The following is a 22,301-nucleotide window of genomic DNA, read 5'->3' on the forward strand; positions in this document are numbered from 1 at the left end:
ACCTATCCCAGATGACAAACACAACTAACTAAATCACAAACAGGTCTGGACTGAAGGAAAAGTCGACACCAGTTGCCTCTGCTCAGTTCTTCGTCAAGAATCGGCAGGATGAAATTATTTCTGTTGCTCTTTTTTTGTCAAGTGTCATCTTCAGGTGAGCTTAAATACATTTACAAATGTGTATACTGTTTATTACTTTTTATTATTTTAACCAATGAGTTATTTGAGTTTGTATCTGTCAGCAAATTCCAACACAACCAGTTTTGTAGGTGTGTCTCATCAGTGTTATCCTTTTTTGTCTCACAGTGAAACACAACCTGAAGTTTTTATTCACTGCGTCCACTGGAGCCCAAACTTTTCCAACAGCTGTTGTGCATGTGGATGACAATGAGATAATGTTCTGTAACAGCAGCAACAAAAAATTAGAACCCAAAAGGGAATGGGTGAACAAATTAATAAAAGATGAGCCTCACCACTTAGACTGGTACACCCAAGCCTGTGGATATTATGCGCAGATCATCCAACGCCAATTATCTACTGTAATGCTGCAATTAAACCAAAGCGGAGGTACTTTTTAATTTTCTAAATAACAGTTTTATATATATATATATACACATACAGTGGGGAATATAAGTATTTGATACACCGCCAATTTTGCAAGTTTCCCCCTTCTCCTAAGAATGGGGAAGTTTGTAATTTTCATCGTAGGTACACTTCAACTGTGAGAGACAGAATCTAAAACAAAAATCTAGAAAATCACATTGTATGATTTTTAAATAATTAATTTGCATTATATTGCATAAAGTAAGTATTTGATACACTAGAAAAACAGAACTTAATATTTGGTACAAAAACCAATTACAGAGATCAAACGTTTCCTATAGTTCTTGACCAGGTTTGCACACACTGCAGCAAGGATTTTGGCCCACTCCTCTGCAACACAGAGTTTCAGCTCCCTAAAGGATTTTCTATTGGGTTCAAGTCTAGAGACTGACTAGGCTGGGATCGTACTCATCCTCCTTCTTCCTCCAAACACAGCGAGTGGAGTTTATACCAAAAAGTTTACTTTTGGTCTCATCTGACCACATGACCTTCTCCCATGCCTCCTCTGGATCATCCAGATGGACATGTGCTGGCTTGAGCAGGAGGACCTTGCATGTGCTGCAGGATTTTAATCCATGACGGCGTAGTGTGTTACTAATGGTAACCATTGAGACTGTGGTCCCATCTCTCTTCAGGTCATAGACCAGGTCCTCCTTTGTAGTTCTGGGCTGATCCCTCAGTTTTATCATGATCATTGACACTCCACAAGGCGAGATCTTGCATGGAGCCCCAGTCCGAGGGAGACTGACAGTCATCTTGAGTTTCTTCCATTTGCTAATATTTGCGCCAACAGTTGTTGCCTTCTCACCAAGCTGCTTGCCTATTGTCCTGTAGCCGATCCCAGCCTCGTACAGGTCTACAATTTTGTCACTGGGGTCCTTAGACGGCTCTTTGGTCTTGGCCTTGGTGGAGAGGTTGGAGTCTGATTGATTGTGAGTGTGGACAGGTGTCTTTTATACAGATAATGAGTTCAAACTGGTGCAGTTAATACAGGTAATGAGTGGAGGATAGGAGGGGTTCTTAGAGACAAACTAACAGGTGTGTGAGAGCCAGAATCCTTGCTGGTTGGTAGGTGATCAAATACTTATTTCATGCAGTAAAATACAAATTAATTATTTAAAAACCATACAATGTGATTTTATGGATTTTACTTTTAGATTCTGTCTTTCACAGTTGAAGTGTACCTATGATGAAAATTACAGACCTCTCCATTCTTTATAAGGGGGGAAACTTGCAAAATTGGCAGTCATATTCATTCATCTTCTATACCCGCTTATTCCTGTTAAGGGTCGCATGTATATAGTTGCTAGCTATATATATATGTATAGACAAGGACAAAATGTCTACAACAATGACAGCTAGCCAAACATTTGACATGTGACACCTACCTGTATCCTAGGATAGGCTATTATGTGTAAAACTGTGCAACTATTTCTTACACTAACATCTAAAGTGTAAATAAATTGTTTTCCTCCAGGTGCCCACACTATTCAGAGAGTGGGTGGATGTGAATGGGATGATGATACTTTACAGGGTGATTTTTTTAGATCAAGTGCTTTTGATGGAGAAGAATTACTGAAATTTGATGTGAAGACACACACATGGATCCCTGCAAGTCCCCAGGCTTTTCTCATCAAACAGGAGTGGGACATGAATAAAGACGACATTAAGTATTGGGTAAACTTCTACACCACCATTTGTCTACAGTATCTGAAGAAGTACCTGGACTATATGAAGAGCTCTCTGCTGAGAACAGGTAGAATCACATTAGTGTATCAGGCACACAATATTATTAATTTAAGCTGATATACTACACTTTACATTACATATTATGAGAATAGTTTATAAGAACAAAGACACAAAAAACAGAGGTACTTTACCTAAAGTTCTAGAGAGTCCATGATAAGTTTTCAGTACCAGGTCTGATTGGTGTCTGTGTGTGAGCATTACCTGTGTCCCTTCTCTTACAACATTTCTTTCCAGTACTCCCCTCAGTGTCTCTCCTCCAGAAGACTCCCTCCTCTCCAGTCAGCTGCCACGCTACAGGTTTCTACCCTGACAGAGCCATGATGTTCTGGAGGAAAGATGGAGAGGAGATTCATGAAGGAGTGGAACATGGAGAGATCCTCCCCAACCATGATGGATCCTTCCAGATGAATGTTGACCTGGACATTTCATCAGTCTCACCTGAAGACTGGAGGAGGTACGACTGTGTGTTTCATCTCTCTGGTGTGGAGGACGACATCATCACCAAACTGGATGAAGAACAGATCAGAACCAACTGGGGGAAAATTAAAAATGAAGGTAAGAAACATGAATGACATACACATGTTCGTCAATTGTCATTAATAATATTGTTTTTCCCTTTTTCTTCTGAATGTGTGAACTGTCACTGCTGCATGTAATAACTGATGCCAGATTATCTGTACTCATTTTCTTAACCTTCTCTATCTTCACATGTTGTTTATTTTCTGAGCAGAGAAACCCTCTGACACTATCATCCCCATCACTGCTGCAGTAGTTGCTCTTGTTCTCGTCCTCGTTGCTGTCGTAGGATTTACTGTTTACAAAAAGAAGAAAGGTGAGAGAATCTAAAGAGTTGATGAATTTATTCAGACTGAGATGAACTGGAGATGATGATGTTTCCCCATTTTTAACTGTGACACTGAAAACTTTCCTTTTTATTTCAGCTAACTCCCCAGCATCTCGTAAGTAGAATTAGTTTTCTTTTTTTTCCCTCCTCACAATCTGACATGTACTCTGTGGACTGAACACAATCTTTTATTGGATTATTCAATATTGCTCAGAATATGTTTGTATTTTGAAATATACAGTACATGTATCTCCGGTTCAGGATTAGTAATCTAAATGTTTTGTTCAACCTTACAGCTCCAGACAACAGCACTGAACTCACTGAGAGACTGAAACCAGACAAAGACGACACCCAGCCAAGAATTCACAACTCCACTTGATCAGAGCAAAGGCAGCCATTTTTCTTTACCGTTAAAAACATTTCTACTGCAAGGACAATACTGGAGGGTGAAAATTCATTTTTCTGTGAAGATCAGTAAGAAAAGCTGGGACACTTTTTGCACTGTTTTACTATTATTCTTCTTTTACTGTACGTTTTTCTACAATTCTTGTTATATCAACTTTTTTTGTTTAAAATCATATCTTTTGTTGTTGTCCTTTAATAATTAAAACAATTCCTCAGATATCCAAGTAAAATGTATTTTTATTTCTCAGTAGGTTACATTGGTAATTAAATTTGACGACTTTGTTTGTTCTTCAGTTGTACATTTACAGTGAAGAACCATGAATTATTAAAGAAATAAACAAAGAAGGACAGTTAGTATAGCAGTTTAGGAAAAAAAGAAGATAGAAAAGATAGACCATGACTGCAGCAGTAGTAGCAGTACAATTTTATTCATTACTGCATGGCCACTGAGACACCAGACACCACAGGACACCTTCAGAAAGCCCATGTCCATTCTCTGATGATGTCACCACAAGGGAGAACTACACAATATAGTCATAATGTTATGGCTGATCGGTGTAAAGTAATAGTGATTATGTCTGTATTTGATTACAGAATTTAAGGACAAGCTCAATGTTGAGGAGTCAGCTCCATCTAGTGGAAGGAGAGATGTCAGTAAACATGAGAAGGAACAAACTAATGATTAACCACTGGACCAACGTCAACAGACAGAGAACAATACAACAGTGAAGTTATACAGAGGAGTGGTGAGAAAAGGGTACAAAGGAAGTTTTAGATCTGGAAGATGTTGATTCTACTGTTTCTACTGTAAGAGGACTGAGACAGGACCAGGTGGTGTTAGCTGTTAGATTCCCAGTTTCTACAGATTTCTACTGACGACTCTGAGGCTCTGCAACAACAAGCCACAGAGGCTGATCTTTACTTCCAGAGACAATAATAAGGTAACAGTAAAGCAAACATAAAATAGTGTTGGAACATCATCAGTGAAACAATATCCATAGCTCTAATTTCTGTATACCGTCTTTATTTTTCTTTCTTCTCTGGACTATGGAGATGTGATTTACAGGCATGCCTCTGTCACTACTCTTAAAGCTCTTGACACTGTTTATCATTCAGCTCTTAGGTTTATCACAGATGATGCTTACAGTACTCATCATTGCATTTTATATGAAAAAGTTGGGTGGCCTTCCTTATCTCATAGAAGGGATATGCATTTCTTTTTGTTTATTTATAAGGCCTTAACCGGAAAGCTCCCTATGTATATTTCTTCCCTTTTAGTTGGGTATTCCAACCCCTACCAAACTCGGAATAGCAGGTTATTGCTGCAAGTTCCACATGTGCGCACTGAGCTTGGTAAAACTGCTTTTAGTTATTGTGCTCCCTCATCTTGGAATACCCTGCAACTCAGCCTTAAACTTGATTCATTTGTTTCTCTTGATAATTTTAAAGTCATGCTTAAAGATCATTTTGTATTTTCATGCCCTTGTTTTTAATTACTAGTTTTCATGATATTGTATATGTGTTATATGTGTGTTTACTCGACATCATTGTAAATGAGGGCTAAGCCCTCAATGATTTTTCGAGTTTAAATAAATCAATTCAATTCAATTTTTTAATTTGTGTTGACATAATATTTTACTGTGTTCCAGGAGCGTTTCAGACTTTTAGAACAAGGTGTGTCTGTTTCACTGCTCATTTAGGTCTGAAGGTTTATGGAGAAAGACATAGAAGTAAATCCTTGGAATTAAGCATTCTGTTCTTTAGGATAAATGGAAGACAGTGATCCTTAACAGTAGTATCAGTATTATCAGTGTCAGGTAGAGAAAGAATTATGGAAAAAAAAGGAAGAGGAAATCCAAGAAACAGAAACGACACACAAACACTTCTTTTGGTCCAGGTCCAAGGGTTCAAAGTCGTTCAGGCATAAAAATGTGATTCTCCTCCTGCTGCTTTCGGTTGTCTGAGTGTGTTTGTGTGGTGGGGGGTGGGGAGGTGTGAATGTGCTGTGATTGTATGTGTGCTGGAGAATAATCAGAGAGAGTAATGAGCGACAGCCCAGACCCTACGGCTGACCCTATCACCGTGGATGACGTGCACCACCCTGCAAGAGCTGTGATTCTTCCGCTCGGTGTTGGGCACGTTACTTTTAAAAAGTAATTAGTTATAGTTATTAGTTTTCTCCCAAAACCTTAACTGAGTTAGTAACTGTATTACTCCACTATAAAAGTAACTAATTACCAGGGAAAGTAACAATCGCGTTCATTTAATCTTCATTCACTCTTCATTTAACATCCAAACCAACGTGTCATGTGACGTTCCTCCATCTTTATCATTGGCTGATCAGCTGCTGAGGTCTCGCTCATTGACCTTGTTATCAGATTTTATTACAGTTATCCTCGTTGTGATTTCCACTCTGACACAGTTTCATGCACCCAGCTCCAGCATTGATCACACAGGAATCACCTGGCTCAAAGATGAAGGAGTTTGTTCTTCTGCTCATTTCATTCCCTGTCGCTCATTCAGGTAAGAACAACTGAAACCTTGTCAGGGATTTGTTTGGTTAGTGGATGTTGTTTCATGGCCACGTTGGGCATTTTCACACAAAAGGCAAGACTGACCAGTCGTTGTATGTTTTGTATTTGAATTTACATACACTGAAAAGTAGGATTACCTAGTGCCATTTCAAATTTGACAATAATACTGAAGAAATTAGTATTTTACACGTTTGTTTTCTAAGGATAGCACCAGGTGTACCAACAGTGTGCCATTGGAGACCCTTGTTCAGTCATAATCTTGGGTGTAAAGATTCCTCCAAGGCTTCCTTGAGCACGTATTTCCTCTTATCAGTCCGTTTTGCCACAATAACACCAAAGAGAACTAGAACATTCAACATCTCAAAGAAAAGCTGCTTTTATGCACGTCTTTATGTACACTAAGACACAGGCCATCGGAACACCAAGGGGTTTAATTCATAATAATAATAATAAATCTATTTTTAAAGACCGTTACTCATGAATTTAAAACCCTCTTTCTGTCCAACAGTGAAACACTCTCTGACATATTTCCTCACTGCATCCTCTGGGCTCCAAACCTTCCCTGAGTTTGTGGCCGTTTCCAAGTTGGATGGAGTAAACGTGGGTTACTGCGACAGCAACGGTAAGACCGCAGAACCCAGACAGCAGTGGATCAAAAAACTAATGGAGGAGGAACCTCAGCACCTGGAGTGGCATGTTCAGACATGCCTGTACGCCTACCAGAGTTTAAAATCAGACATGGAAGATTTTAAGCAGCACTTTAACCACACTACAGGTATACTTATTTGTACTTTTCATCAATTTATTACATGCACATATTCACTGGAGCCCTGTGATGACAGCTGGGATAGGCTCCAGCAGAGCCCGCGACCCTTCACAGGAACAAGCGGGTACAGAAGATGAATGAATGAATGAATGAATATATTCACTGGTGGACAGACTAAACTTGTGTACACCTTGTGACTACATGCTGCAGCTTGTGAATCTGAAAGCTGAAGCATTGAAAACACTGATTTATAGCATCAGTTTCAACCTTCCAGATCTTGGTGTTAATCTTGGTTTTAACTGTATGATTTCTGATTGTAATCTAAACTCATCAGAGAGGGTCTGAGGGTCATTGTGTGGTAGAGATACCAGCAGATAATTGCCTATTTTGCTGCAGTCTCGTTGGTTTACCACCGTCTCCGTCTCTCTCTTCCAGGTGTTCACATCTTCCAGGAGATTTCCACCTGTGAATGGAATAATGACACAGGGGAGTCTAGTGGACATCAGCGGTTTGGTTATGAAGGCGAAGAATTCATATCTCTGGACTTGAAGTCACTGACATGGCAGTACACAGAGCAGGCTGCCACGTTCAAACAAAAGTGGGATAAAGACAATGCTCGATTGCAGTTAAGCAAACATTTCTTCACCATCTTTTGCCCTCTGTGGTTGAAGGAGTATTTGAACTATGGGAAGAACTATCTGCAGAGAAAAGGTAGACTCAGGTTTTTCCAATATCAATTTTCTGTGTCCTTCACAATCAATCTCTTCATTCTTCCCCTTCCAATATATGTGTCTCTCTCCAGACCTCCCCTCAGTGTCTCTCCTCCAGAAGACTCCCTCCTCTCCAGTCAGCTGCCACGCTACAGGTTTCTACCCTGACAGAGCCATGATGTTCTGGAGGAAAGATGGAGAGGAGATTCATGAAGGAGTGGAACAAGGAGAGATCCTCCCCAACCATGATGGATCCTTCCAGATGAATGTTGACCTGAACATTGCATCAGTCTCACCTGAAGACTGGAGGAGGTACGACTGTGTGTTTCATCTCTCTGGTGTGGAGGACGACATCATCACCAAACTGGATCAAGAACAGATTGGAATCGTGAGAAAAAAAAAAAATTCTGAAAGTAAGAAACAGAAATGACATACACATGTTAATTTTTCAAATTATCATTAATAATATAGTTTTTCGTTTTTTCTTCTGAATGTGTGAACTGTCACTGCTGCATGTAATAACTGATGCCAGATTATCTGTACTCATTTTCTTAACCTTCTCTATCTTCACATGTTGTTTATTTTCTGAGCAGAGAAACCCTCTGACACTATCATCCCCATCACTGCTGCAGTAGTTGCTCTTGTTCTCGTCCTCGTTGCTGTCGTAGGATTTACTGTTTACAAAAAGAAGAAAGGTGAGAGAATCTAAAGAGTTGATGAATTTATTCAGACTGAGATGAACTGGAGATGATGATGTTTCCCCATTTTTAACTGTGACACTGAAAACTTTCCTTTTTATTTTAGTTAACTCCCCAGCGTCTCGTAAGTAGAATTAGTTTTCTTTTTTTCCCTCCTCACAATCTGACATGTACTCTGTGGACTGTTTGTATTTTTAAATATACAGTACATGTATCTCCAGTTCAATATTAGTAATCGAATGTTTCTCTGAACCTTACAGCTCGGGACAACAGCCCTGAACTCACCAAGGGACTGAATCCACACAAAGACGACACCCAGTCCACAGTGAAGTCCAGAGGTCACAGCTCCACTTAATCAGAGCAAAGGCGGATATTTTTCTTTACTGTAAAAAACATTACTACTGCAAGGACAATACTGGAGGGTGAAAATTAATTTTCCTGGCATCTTTCTATGAAGTAAGAAAAGCTGAGACATTATTATTATTATTCTTTTTTTACTGTACATTTTTGTATAGTTCTTGTTGTATCAACTTTTTTTGTTTAAAATCATATCTTTTGTTGTTGTCCTTAATAATTAAAATAATTCCTCAGATATCCAAGTAAAATGTATTTTTATTTCTCAGTAGATTACATTGATAATTCAATTTGACGTTTGTTTGTCCTTCAGTTGCACATTTCCAGTGAAGAACCATGAATTATTAAAGAAATAAACAAAAAAGGACAGTTAGTATAGCAGTTTAGGAAAAAAGAAGATAGAAGAGATAGACCATGACTTTAGTAGAAGTAGTATTACAATTTTATTAATTAATTAATTATTACCTGATGTTACTACATGTAGCACCCACCTAGACCAGACCAGGCACCCCCACCCCATAGCAATGACACTCCTTGATGGCAGCAGCCATCCCCAGCAGGATGCAGCCTGACACAGACACACACACACAAAAACACTTTAGGAAAAACTAAAAAAAAAAAAACATGAAGAACAGCACAAGGTGTTGACCTGGCCTCCAAATTCACTAGATCCCAAACTGATCAAGTATCTGTGGGATGATCCACAGAGGACCCTCCTCTCAAAGGCCCCCCCCCACTAACAACATCCTGTTGCCAGACACCACAGGACACCCTCAGAAGGACCATGTCCATTCTCTGATGAGTCACCACAAGGGAGACCTACACGATATTAGTCATAATGTTATGGCTGATGGTGTACAGTAATAGTGATTATGTCTGTACTTCATTACAGTACAGTGTGATTCATGGCTCAGTCAGATAGAATTTAAGGACAAGCTCAATGTTGAGGAGTCAGCTCCATCTAGTGGAAGGAGAAATGTCAGTAAACATGAGAAGGAACAAACTAATGATTAACCACTGGACTAACGTCAACAGACAGAGAACAATACAACAGTGAAGTTATAGAGAGGAGTGGTGAGGAAAATGTACAAAGGAAGTTTTAGATCTGGAAGATGTTGATTCTACTGATTCTACTGTAAGAAGACTGAGACAGGACCAGGTGGTGTTAGCTGTTAGATTCCCAGTTTCTACAGATTTCTACTGACGACTCTGAGGCTCTGCAACAACAAACCACAGAGGCTGCTCTTCACTTCCAGAAGAGACAATAATAAGGTAACAGTAAAGCAAACGTACAATGGTGTTGGAACATCATCAGTGAAACAATATCCATCGCTCTAATTTCTCTATACTGTCTCTATAATTTGTGCTGACATAATATTTTACTGTGTTCCAGGAGCGTTTCAGACTTTTAGAACAAGTTGTGTCAGTTTCACTGCTCATTTAGGTCTGAAGGTTTATGGAGAAAGACATAGAAGTAAATCCTTGGAATTAAGCATTCTAACACAGAAGGTGTTCTTTAGGATAAATGGAAGACAGTGATCCTTAACAGTAGTATCAGTATTATCAGTGTCAGGTAGAGAAAGAATTATGGAAAAAGAAGGAAGAGGAAATCCAAGAAACAGAAACGACACAAACACTTCTTCTGGTCCAGGTCCAAGGGTTCAAAGTGTCCTTTGAGTCGTTCAGGGATACAACTGTGATTTTCCTACTGCTGCCTTAACCTTTTCAGTCATTTTCCCTTTTGTTCTGTTCTATTTCTTGTACATTTATTTCTAAAAGCTAAAAAGGTAGATTTATCTGCACCTGTCAGAGGGCATTCAGAAACCTTTATTTGGACTCTGTGGTGACCAATCCATGTGTGAAAATGATGTCTCATGCTCCCTGAACCACTCTTTCACAATCTGAGCCCCATGAATCCTGACATTGTCATCTTGGAATATGATCCATTGATGGAATAACCTGGTCATTCAGTATATTCAGGTAGTCAGCTGACCTCATTCTTTGGACACATAATGTTGCTGAACCTAGACCTGAGCAACTGCAGCAACCCTAGATCATAGCACTGCCCCCACAGGCTTGTACAGTAGACACTAGGCATGATGGGTGCATCACTTCATCTGCCTCTCTTCTTACCCTGATGGTTCTCCACTATCCTTCCAGTTTTTAATAATGCGTTGGACAGTTCTTAACCCAGTTTTAGTAGTTTCTTCAGTCTCCTTGGATGTTTTCTCTGCTTGATGCATGCCAATGATTTGACCCTTCTCAAACAGACTAACATCTTCTCCACGACCACAGGATGTGTCTTTAGACATGGTTGTTTCAGAAATGAGAAGCTACTCATTGCATCAGTTGGTGTTAAATAACTTGTTGCCAGCTGAAAGATAATCACCCATGCAGTTTTTTTCGCCAGGCAGTGTATGAATTAAAGTGCAAGTGTAAACATGAATTACAGGCATTATATATTTACATGTTATTGCAGAGATAATAAAGAACAATTAATTCCAACAGGAGGAGCAACGAAGGCCTTCCTCCTCTGAGTTCTGCAGGCAAGCCACTCAAATGCTGAGTGGAGGACGTGTGAGGGGTCTTTGGTGATCTTGCCTGCTATGCTCAGTGTTCTGACAGACGGGCCAATGATCTTAGAGCAAACTGAAACAGTGCTCTGCAGTCGGTTTTAGTTCTGGAGATTGATAGAGAAAATAATGGTGCTTTCAGTGAAACCGTAATAAAAAGTAGAATGTCTTTGCTGACTCCAAAGGATCTGAGTTTCATAAGGAGGTATTGCCGTTGCTGACCCCTCCCGAGAGTCTCTTGTGTGTTGGAGGAGAATTTCAGCAGGTCGCCAAGATGGTGCCAGATATCTGAACTCCTCAACTAGCTCGACTGTCTTCCCATGAATGATGGTGGTGACTGCTGTAGCCAGATCCCTCTGTTTCTTGGAGAAGGTCACCACCATCTCTTTGGTTTTGTTCAGTTCTATCACACCACTCTACAAACTCCTGAAGAGTTGATCCGTGGTGTTGTGAGGGGCCCGACAGCAGAGACAGGAGAACTGTGTCATCATTGCATTGTTTGTATAGTCACCCTTTTTCCCTTAATATAATATTCAAACTAATGTGTCATGTGACGTTCCTACGTCTTTATCATTGGCTGATCAGCTGCTGAGGTCTCGCTCTTTGACCTTGTTATCAGATTTTATTACAGTAATCTTTGTTGTGATTTCTACTCTGACACAGTTTCGTACATCCAGCTCCAGCATTGATCACACAGGAATCATCTGGCTCAAAGATGAAGGAGTTTGTTCTTCTGCTCATTTTATTCCCTGTCGCTCATTCAGGTAAGAACAATTGAAACCTTGTCAGGGATTTGTTTGATTAGTGGATGTTGTTTCATGGACTGGGCATTTTCACACAAAAGGCAAGACTGACCAGTCATTGTATGTTTTGTATTTGAAATGAAGATAAGACTTTATTCATCCCCGTGGGGAAATTAGGGTGTTACAGCGGCAGGAAACAACAGTGCAAGATGCAAAAGATACAAAAAAACAATAGAAAAGAATACGGCAGACAAATATGTTATGTACAGAAAATATTTACATATTGCGTCAAAGAGATTCACAGTGTCTGGTCTGAGTTGAAACAACCAATTTGTGTGGACTGAGGAGTTAAAGTGTTATTGAAGAACAGTTTCTTTAATCCTTGTTTTACAGCCTGTTGTCTTTATGTAAATCAATGAATTATGACACAATGTAGACTGAAAAAAAAACAGTACCAGCCAAGTACATTATCATCATCTTGTTTTGGTATCAGCACACCATACAGTACAGGTTTGGTTATAGCAGTGTTTTTCAACCTTTCTTGAGCCAAGGTACATTTTTTTCATTGAAAAAATCACAAGGCACACCACCAACCGAAAACGTTAAAAAAATGAAACTCTGTCGCCAATATTAACAATATAAAGTCATTCTTGTGAAATTGTCTTGAAAAGAAATCAAATAAACACAAAGAAAAAAGTCTATATATATATACACAGACACTTGACAATGGCATATTATTTGCAGGTAATAATTAATTCTTTTCAAATGTTTTTTAGACCATTAGGTGAAATTGGATAATTTCCCAGGGCACACCTGACGATCTCTCACGGCACACTAGTGTGCCGCGGCACAGTGGTTGAAAAACACTGGCCTAGATGATGTGTTCATTGTCAATGTGGCTTTTCAGACATATTCATTAAGATATTAAAACACATTCTAATTCCATCATAAGGTGTGTACTATCATAATGCTGTTAAAACTCATTTTGGTAGGAAATACATCGAATGTTCAACAGGACACAACTAATAAATCAATTCTGTTTGCTCTGGAGTGCAGAGATTGAGCAAAAATAAAAATGTTGTAGCAGGGACAATTGAATAATGTTATAAAATGATACATCTAAATGATTTAAGTTCTGTTTTCCCTGCAGAGAAACACTCTTTGATGTCGTATTTCACAATGTCTTCTGGGGTCCCTGACGTCATGGGTGTAGGAAGTCTTGACAGTGTTATCATGGTTTACTACGACAGCACCATGGAAGTACCAGAACCCAGACAAGAGATGATGAGAGAATTAATTGAAGAATATCCACAACAATGGGATCTGGCTGTTCAGAGCTGCCTGAACTATTATAATCAGACCCTCAAACATCAAATAGCCGGCTTTATGCAACACTCAAACCAAACTGGAGGTATGTTACTGGACTTAGTTTTTTCTTATATTTATTTTAGTCCTAGATTAGACCAGACAGGATGTCACATGGACCCTACATTAGATGACGTGTGCATTTCAAACATATTCATTAAGATATTTCAAACTCTCTGGTGTGGAGGACGACATCATCACCAAACTGGATGAAGAACAGATCAAAACCAACAGAGAAAAGAATTATGATGGTGAGAAACACAAATAACATCCACAAATTTATTTATTTAATTCATTCTGGTATTAATGTTTTTTTAATTGCTTCAAAGTTGACATTGTGGCTCCATACATTAATCTTTCTTGTTTTCTGAGCAGAGACATCCTCCGACACGACCATCCCCATCACTGCTGCAGTGGTTGTTCTTGTTCTCGTCCTCATTGCTGCCATTGGATTTTTTGTCTACAAAAAGAAGAAAGGTGAGAGAATCAAATGAGCAGAGATGATGAATTTGTCCAGAGTGCAAACCTGAAGCTAAATTTAAACATGCACTAAAACCTCATGCAATAGATGCCAATAAAGTGGTTATGAAACATTTTTATCTGTTCACATGAGATTAATTTGCAGATAGTAAAATAAGACTTGTCTCCAATTAAATTGTAAAACTGTAATCTTCATTTCAGACAGTTGCCCTGCACCTTGTAAGTAACACTTGTTTCTATTTTTTTCTTCAGTGGACTTATTAAAATCTCTTATTGATACCAAAGAAAAACTCATTTTATTTCAGTCTAAGATCCGTTGACTAACTGTGTGTTTTGCAAATTACAGCTCCTGTCAACATGACTGAACTCTCTGAGAGGCTGAAAACAGAAAACACAGCTTCATAAGGATAAGTGATAAATCTGAACATTATAATAACAATAATAGTCTTTATTTGTATAGATACTTTTCAAATCAACATTACAATGTGCTTTAAAAGACAAGACATTTAAAAATATGCAGTTTTAAAAACAGGCACAAGGAAACAGCACAGTTAAAAGAGAAGCAATAAAACACATTACAGTTCATTCAGTCTTTCATCTTCTGTAACCGCTTGTTCCTGTGAAGGGTCACTGGGGGGGCTGGAGCCTATCCCAGCTGTCGTTGGATGAGAGGTGGGGTACACCCTGGACAGGTCTCCAGTCTGTCACAGGGCTAACATAGAGACAGACAACCATTCACACTCACCGCCAGGCGTTTAAGAAAAGGTTTAAGTGAAATCATACATGAAACTCAAACTGGCTTTATGAATAATCGCCACATAAGTTGCAACATTAGGTTTATCCTTGACTTAATAGATTACTCTGAATATGTTGATTCAGATGCTTTAATTTTATTTTTAGACTTCTACAAGGCATTCGATAGTGTAGAGCATCAATTTTTATTTAAATCTCTTCAAACCTTCGGTTTTGGTGAAAATTTTGTATCCTATATTAGAATGCTCTATAAAGATATTAGTAGCTGTGTCATGTTATTCCCAAATACCACAAAAAGATTTTCAGTGTCTAGGTCAGTCCGTCAAGGATGTCCTTGCTCTCCATTTCTCTTTCTTATAGTCGTTGAATTGCTTTCAATACAAATTAGACAGAGCAATGTCTTTCGAGGGTTGAAGATTTTTGAGAGAGAGATTAGGATAACTCAATTAGCGGATGATACAGTCTTATTTTTGGAAAATAAACAACAAATAGAGACAGCACTTATGATAATAGACACCTTTTCTGTTGCTTCAGGTTTAAAACTTAATTTAAAAAAATGTGAAATACTATGTCTCTACAACACAAATGAAACACTTATATGTAAAATACCAATTAAAGAAAATATTAAGTATCTTGGAATTTATATTTCTAAAAATATAATTGAACGTCAAACAAAAAACTTCAAACCTAAAATACAAAAAACTAAAAATATTTTCAATATGTGGCTCCAAAGAGATCTGTCCCTATTAGGTAGAGTTCTTCTGAGTAAAGCAGACGGTATCTCTAGATTTGTATATCCTACTCTCTCTCTTTTTGTTCAACAATCCCTTTGTAAAGAAATAAATAATACCCTAATAAGTTTTGTCTGGAAAAACAAATGCCATCGTTTAAAAAAAGAGATCTTGGCAGCCCCGAGAGGGGATGGTGGTATGGAGCTGTTAGACTATATGGATATGAACTATACCTTTAAGACAAAATGGATAAAAGAATATTTGAAAAAACCAGAATCTCTTTGGTATTTTATACCTCAGAATATCTTTGGGAAAGTTGGAGGGTTACCTTTTCTCCTAAATTGTGATTATGATGTTTCAAAATTACCACTAAAATTATCTAAATTTCACCAACAAGCCCTTTCAGCAGCAAAACTATGTTTTGTCCATAACTTCTCTCCACATAAAACTATTATATGGAACAATGAGTTCATAACTAGGAAAAATAAATCACTATTTCTGAAACATTGGATTGAAAAAGGAATAATATATCTTAAGGATTTACAAAATGATGTAGGTGAAATTTTTAGTTATGAAGAATTTCTTCGATCTAAAATCTTCCCTGTTACCTATAAAGAATTTCAAACAGTGATAAAAGCTATTCCCAGTGGCATTCTCCAATTGATAAAAGGTCATTTTGAAAGGCAAGAGGCAGAGAAAGTTGACTTTACCCTCTTTATTAATGGTATAAACATTATGAGTCACCATTGTAATAATAAACATATAAGGAATCATTTTTTCAGGAAAAGGAAAATTACACCTCGAGGAAAATCTGTATGGTCTTCCTCTTTTTCTGACATTAATTGGAAAACAACATGGCTCCTTCCACATAAATTTGTTATCTCCAATAAAATCAAAGAAGTTCAATTTAAAATTATACATAACATTTACCCCACTAACAAATTTGTGTCAAAATTTGTCAATATTGATGTCAATTGTGTATTTTGTAATGCCGAAGTGGAAACGATTAGGCACCTTTTCTTTGAATGTAATTTTTCCCAGATTTTTTGGAAAAAAATTGAAGCTTACATCACATCACACTCCAACATACCAATTAACTTTAATGCCAAAGATATACTGTTATACTATAATAATAAAGATAGGAAAATGCAACACTTAATTAATCTGATTATTCTAATTGCAAAATTCCACATACATAAAACCAAATTTTCCAAAGGTCGACCTTTCTTTCCTGTTTTTGAAATTGATTTCAAGAACTACCTTGAATGTATTAAAAGAATTGATAATAACAAATGTATACACACTGTTAACATAATTGAAGAAATATTTGGAGAAATATAATATGTCCTGCCATTTTCTTTCTTCCTTTCATTTAATTTCATTTATTTTATCACATTTATGTTACCCCTGTAATGACTTATGCACTTCATCCACTTTATGTCTCATACTGTATTTGTTTATTTAATTCCTTGATGCCTGACTCTTTTGTATTGTCCACGGTCAATGTTCTGACTGTGATTGGAACCTTTAAATAAAGTTTTGAAAAAAAAAAAAAAAAAAAAAAAAAACATTCACACTCACAGCTACAGCCAATTAACAATCACCAGTGAACCTAACCAGCATGTCTTTGGATGGTGGGAGGAAGCTGGAGAACCTGGAGAGAACCCATGCAGACACAGGGAGAACTTGCAAACTCCACACAGAAAGGAACCAGTCGGCCTGGATTAGAACCCAGAACCACCCTCACAATACAGTTAAGAACTTAATTTAATCTCATTTAAATCTCACTTAGAACTCAAGTGAAACCAGGACAGGCTCTCTGATAACTCTCAGACAGACAGCGATTGACCTGATTTCCTCAGGTAGATCATTCCACATCCGTGGGGTCTTGACTGCAAATGTCCCGTCACCTTTTGTTTTCAGCCATGGTCCCTGGAACAGACAGTAGACCTCTGCCTGAGGATCCCAAGCTACGTGCTGGCCTGTATGGTGCTAAAAAGTCAGGGATGTATCCTGGGGCACAGTTATGAAGAGCTTTAAAAGCGATCAATAAGACCTTAAAATCTATTCTAAAACATACTGCAATAAAACATGGCTGAGAAGATGGGGTAGTTTTTATATTAAAATATGTAGAGTGACATTTTTAGCACTATGTTTTTCTTGCAAGTTACTGAATACTCCTTTTGTATTGCATAGTTTTTTCTTGTTGTTGCTTCATAACTAAAGTAATTGTTTAAATGAACAAGTAAAATTTATTTTTATGTCTCAGCATACGCTAATCTTGCCAGTTCATTAGGTGAAAACATTATAATATACAAACTATGGTTGAGTGAATGATGAAATTAGTAGATGACTCTTCATCACTCAACAACATCAGCACTTAATTTACAGTATTTCATTGTTCACAGATGCTGCATGTTGACAGACAAGTCCAAACACTGGAAAAGCAGCATTTACACAACTTCCATATTTGCTTGGGGTGGAATATTATCCATAGTCAGCATTTTTCAACTATGTTAATCAGTCTTTTGGAAAAACCTTCTACTTTTTACATAGAGTTTAATTTTCCAACTTTACTATAAGAAGGAAAGAGTTAATTAAAACTAGATGCAGTTCTGCAGGTTTTTGTCTTTCCTGAGAAAGCCAAGAACAACTGAGATTGAGCCAAGAGGAGGAGCAAGCATCGGTTTATTTTTATCCGTGCATAGAAACAACATGCAGCAACAAAGTGAACAGCTCTGAAAGAAAAGTTCCTCATCAAGAATCAACAGGATGGGCTCAGCAACAACTCTCATTCTCATTGGTCAGTTTTTGTATTGTGTGATTCCCACGTGAACATACCTATCCCAGATGACAAACACAACTAACTAAATCACAAACAGGTCTGGACTGAAGGAAAAGTCGACACCAGTTGCCTCTGCTCAGTTCTTCGTCAAGAATCGGCAGGATGAAATTATTTCTGTTGCTCTTTTTTTGTCAAGTGTCATCTTCAGGTGAGCTTAAATACATTTACAAATGTGTATACTGTTTATTACTTTTTATTATTTTAACCAATGAGTTATTTGAGTTTGTATCTGTCAGCAAATTCCAACACAACCAGTTTTGTAGGTGTGTCTCATCAGTGTTATCCTTTTTTGTCTCACAGTGAAACACAACCTGAAGTTTTTATTCACTGCGTCCACTGGAGCCCAAACTTTTCCAACAGCTGTTGTGCATGTGGATGACAATGAGATAATGTTCTGTAACAGCAGCAACAAAAAATTAGAACCCAAAAGGCAATGGGTGAACAAATTAATAAAAGATGAGCCTCACCACTTAGACTGGTACACCCAAGCCTGTGGATATTATGCGCAGATCATCCAACGCCAATTATCTACTGTAATGCTGCAATTAAACCAAAGCGGAGGTACTTTTTAATTTTCTAAATAACAGTTTTATATATATATATATACACATACAGTGGGGAATATAAGTATTTGATACACCGCCAATTTTGCAAGTTTCCCCCTTCTCCTAAGAATGGGGAAGTTTGTAATTTTCATCGTAGGTACACTTCAACTGTGAGAGACAGAATCTAAAACAAAAATCTAGAAAATCACATTGTATGATTTTTAAATAATTAATTTGCATTATATTGCATAAAGTAAGTATTTGATACACTAGAAAAACAGAACTTAATATTTGGTACAAAAACCAATTACAGAGATCAAACGTTTCCTATAGTTCTTGACCAGGTTTGCACACACTGCAGCAAGGATTTTGGCCCACTCCTCTGCAACACAGAGTTTCAGCTCCCTAAAGGATTTTCTATTGGGTTCAAGTCTAGAGACTGACTAGGCTGGGATCGTACTCATCCTCCTTCTTCCTCCAAACACAGCGAGTGGAGTTTATACCAAAAAGTTTACTTTTGGTCTCATCTGACCACATGACCTTCTCCCATGCCTCCTCTGGATCATCCAGATGGACATGTGCTGGCTTGAGCAGGGGGACCTTGCATGTGCTGCAGGATTTTAATCCATGACGGCGTAGTGTGTTACTAATGGTAACCATTGAGACTGTGGTCCCATCTCTCTTCAGGTCATAGACCAGGTCCTCCTTTGTAGTTCTGGGCTGATCCCTCAGTTTTATCATGATCATTGACACTCCACAAGGCGAGATCTTGCATGGAGCCCCAGTCCGAGGGAGACTGACAGTCATCTTGAGTTTCTTCCATTTGCTAATATTTGCGCCAACAGTTGTTGCCTTCTCACCAAGCTGCTTGCCTATTGTCCTGTAGCCGATCCCAGCCTCGTACAGGTCTACAATTTTGTCACTGGGGTCCTTAGACGGCTCTTTGGTCTTGGCCTTGGTGGAGAGGTTGGAGTCTGATTGATTGTGAGTGTGGACAGGTGTCTTTTAAACAGATAATGAGTTCAAACTGGTGCAGTTAATACAGGTAATGAGTGGAGGATAGGAGGGGTTCTTAGAGACAAACTAACAGGTGTGTGAGAGCCAGAATCCTTGCTGGTTGGTAGGTGATCAAATACTTATTTCATGCAGTAAAATACAAATTAATTATTTAAAAACCATACAATGTGATTTTATGGATTTTACTTTTAGATTCTGTCTTTCACAGTTGAAGTGTACCTATGATGAAAATTACAGACCTCTCCATTCTTTATAAGGGGGGAAACTTGCAAAATTGGCAGTCATATTCATTCATCTTCTATACCCGCTTATTCCTGTTAAGGGTCGCATGTATATAGTTGCTAGCTATATATATATGTATAGACAAGGACAAAATGTCTACAACAATGACAGCTAGCCAAACATTTGACATGTGACACCTACCTGTATCCTAGGATAGGCTATTATGTGTAAAACTGTGCAACTATTTCTTACACTAACATCTAAAGTGTAAATAAATTGTTTTCCTCCAGGTGCCCACACTATTCAGAGAGTGGGTGGATGTGAATGGGATGATGATACTTTACAGGGTGATTTTTTTAGATCAAGTGCTTTTGATGGAGAAGAATTACTGAAATTTGATGTGAAGACACACACATGGATCCCTGCAAGTCCCCAGGCTTTTCTCATCAAACAGGAGTGGGACATGAATAAAGACGACATTAAGTATTGGGTAAACTTCTACACCACCATTTGTCTACAGTATCTGAAGAAGTACCTGGACTATATGAAGAGCTCTCTGCTGAGAACAGGTAGAATCACATTAGTGTATCAGGCACACAATATTATTAATTTAAGCTGATATACTACACTTTACATTACATATTATGAGAATAGTTTATAAGAACAAAGACACAAAAAACAGAGGTACTTTACCTAAAGTTCTAGAGAGTCCATGATAAGTTTTCAGTACCAGGTCTGATTGGTGTCTGTGTGTGAGCATTACCTGTGTCCCTTCTCTTACAACATTTCTTTCCAGTACTCCCCTCAGTGTCTCTCCTCCAGAAGACTCCCTCCTCTCCAGTCAGCTGCCACGCTACAGGTTTCTACCCTGACAGAGCCATGATGTTCTGGAGGAAAGATGGAGAGGAGATTCATGAAGGAGTGGAACATGGAGAGATCCTCCCCAACCATGATGGATCCTTCCAGATGAATGTTGACCTGGACATTTCATCAGTCTCACCTGAAGACTGGAGGAGGTACGACTGTGTGTTTCATCTCTCTGGTGTGGAGGACGACATCATCACCAAACTGGATGAAGAACAGATCAGAACCAACTGGGGGAAAATTAAAAATGAAGGTAAGAAACATGAATGACATACACATGTTCGTCAATTGTCATTAATAATATTGTTTTTCCCTTTTTCTTCTGAATGTGTGAACTGTCACTGCTGCATGTAATAACTGATGCCAGATTATCTGTACTCATTTTCTTAACCTTCTCTATCTTCACATGTTGTTTATTTTCTGAGCAGAGAAACCCTCTGACACTATCATCCCCATCACTGCTGCAGTAGTTGCTCTTGTTCTCGTCCTCGTTGCTGTCGTAGGATTTACTGTTTACAAAAAGAAGAAAGGTGAGAGAATCTAAAGAGTTGATGAATTTATTCAGACTGAGATGAACTGGAGATGATGATGTTTCCCCATTTTTAACTGTGACACTGAAAACTTTCCTTTTTATTTCAGCTAACTCCCCAGCATCTCGTAAGTAGAATTAGTTTTCTTTTTTTTCCCTCCTCACAATCTGACATGTACTCTGTGGACTGAACACAATCTTTTATTGGATTATTCAATATTGCTCAGAATATGTTTGTATTTTGAAATATACAGTACATGTATCTCCGGTTCAGGATTAGTAATCTAAATGTTTTGTTCAACCTTACAGCTCCAGACAACAGCACTGAACTCACTGAGAGACTGAAACCAGACAAAGACGACACCCAGCCAAGAATTCACAACTCCACTTGATCAGAGCAAAGGCAGCCATTTTTCTTTACCGTTAAAAACATTTCTACTGCAAGGACAATACTGGAGGGTGAAAATTCATTTTTCTGTGAAGATCAGTAAGAAAAGCTGGGACACTTTTTGCACTGTTTTACTATTATTCTTCTTTTACTGTACGTTTTTCTACAATTCTTGTTATATCAACTTTTTTTTGTTTAAAATCATATCTTTTGTTGTTGTCCTTTAATAATTAAAACAATTCCTCAGATATCCAAGTAAAATGTATTTTTATTTCTCAGTAGGTTACATTGGTAATTAAATTTGACGACTTTGTTTGTTCTTCAGTTGTACATTTACAGTGAAGAACCATGAATTATTAAAGAAATAAACAAAGAAGGACAGTTAGTATAGCAGTTTAGGAAAAAAAGAAGATAGAAAAGATAGACCATGACTGCAGCAGTAGTAGCAGTACAATTTTATTCATTACTGCATGGCCACTGAGACACCAGACACCACAGGACACCTTCAGAAAGCCCATGTCCATTCTCTGATGATGTCACCACAAGGGAGAACTACACAATATAGTCATAATGTTATGGCTGA

General features: G+C 38.1%; 2 protein-coding genes across 2 annotated transcripts; both read left to right on the forward strand.

Moving 5' to 3' along the window:
• Nucleotides 1–557: 557 nt before the first annotated feature.
• Nucleotides 558–3,923, forward strand: LOC311501360 (class I histocompatibility antigen, F10 alpha chain-like). The gene is made up of 6 exons (XM_084563123.1): nucleotides 558–567; nucleotides 2,311–2,359; nucleotides 2,587–2,907; nucleotides 3,083–3,184; nucleotides 3,294–3,311; nucleotides 3,493–3,923. The coding sequence occupies exons 2-6, from the start codon at nucleotides 2,335–2,337 to the stop codon at nucleotides 3,573–3,575; spliced, it is 549 nt and encodes a 182-aa protein (XP_084419249.1). The 5' UTR covers nucleotides 558–567; nucleotides 2,311–2,334; the 3' UTR covers nucleotides 3,576–3,923.
• A 14,781-nt stretch (nucleotides 3,924–18,704) lies between these two features.
• Nucleotides 18,705–22,071, forward strand: LOC311501363 (class I histocompatibility antigen, F10 alpha chain-like). Its single transcript, XM_084563126.1, has 6 exons — nucleotides 18,705–18,714; nucleotides 20,458–20,506; nucleotides 20,734–21,054; nucleotides 21,230–21,331; nucleotides 21,441–21,458; nucleotides 21,640–22,071. The coding sequence occupies exons 2-6, from the start codon at nucleotides 20,482–20,484 to the stop codon at nucleotides 21,720–21,722; spliced, it is 549 nt and encodes a 182-aa protein (XP_084419252.1). The 5' UTR covers nucleotides 18,705–18,714; nucleotides 20,458–20,481; the 3' UTR covers nucleotides 21,723–22,071.
• The last annotated feature ends 230 nt before the right edge of the window (nucleotides 22,072–22,301 follow it).

The sequence above is a fragment of the Chelon labrosus genome, assembly GCF_963514085.1.
Source record: "Chelon labrosus genome assembly, chromosome: 16".
Classification (NCBI taxonomy): Eukaryota; Metazoa; Chordata; class Actinopteri; order Mugiliformes; family Mugilidae; genus Chelon; species Chelon labrosus.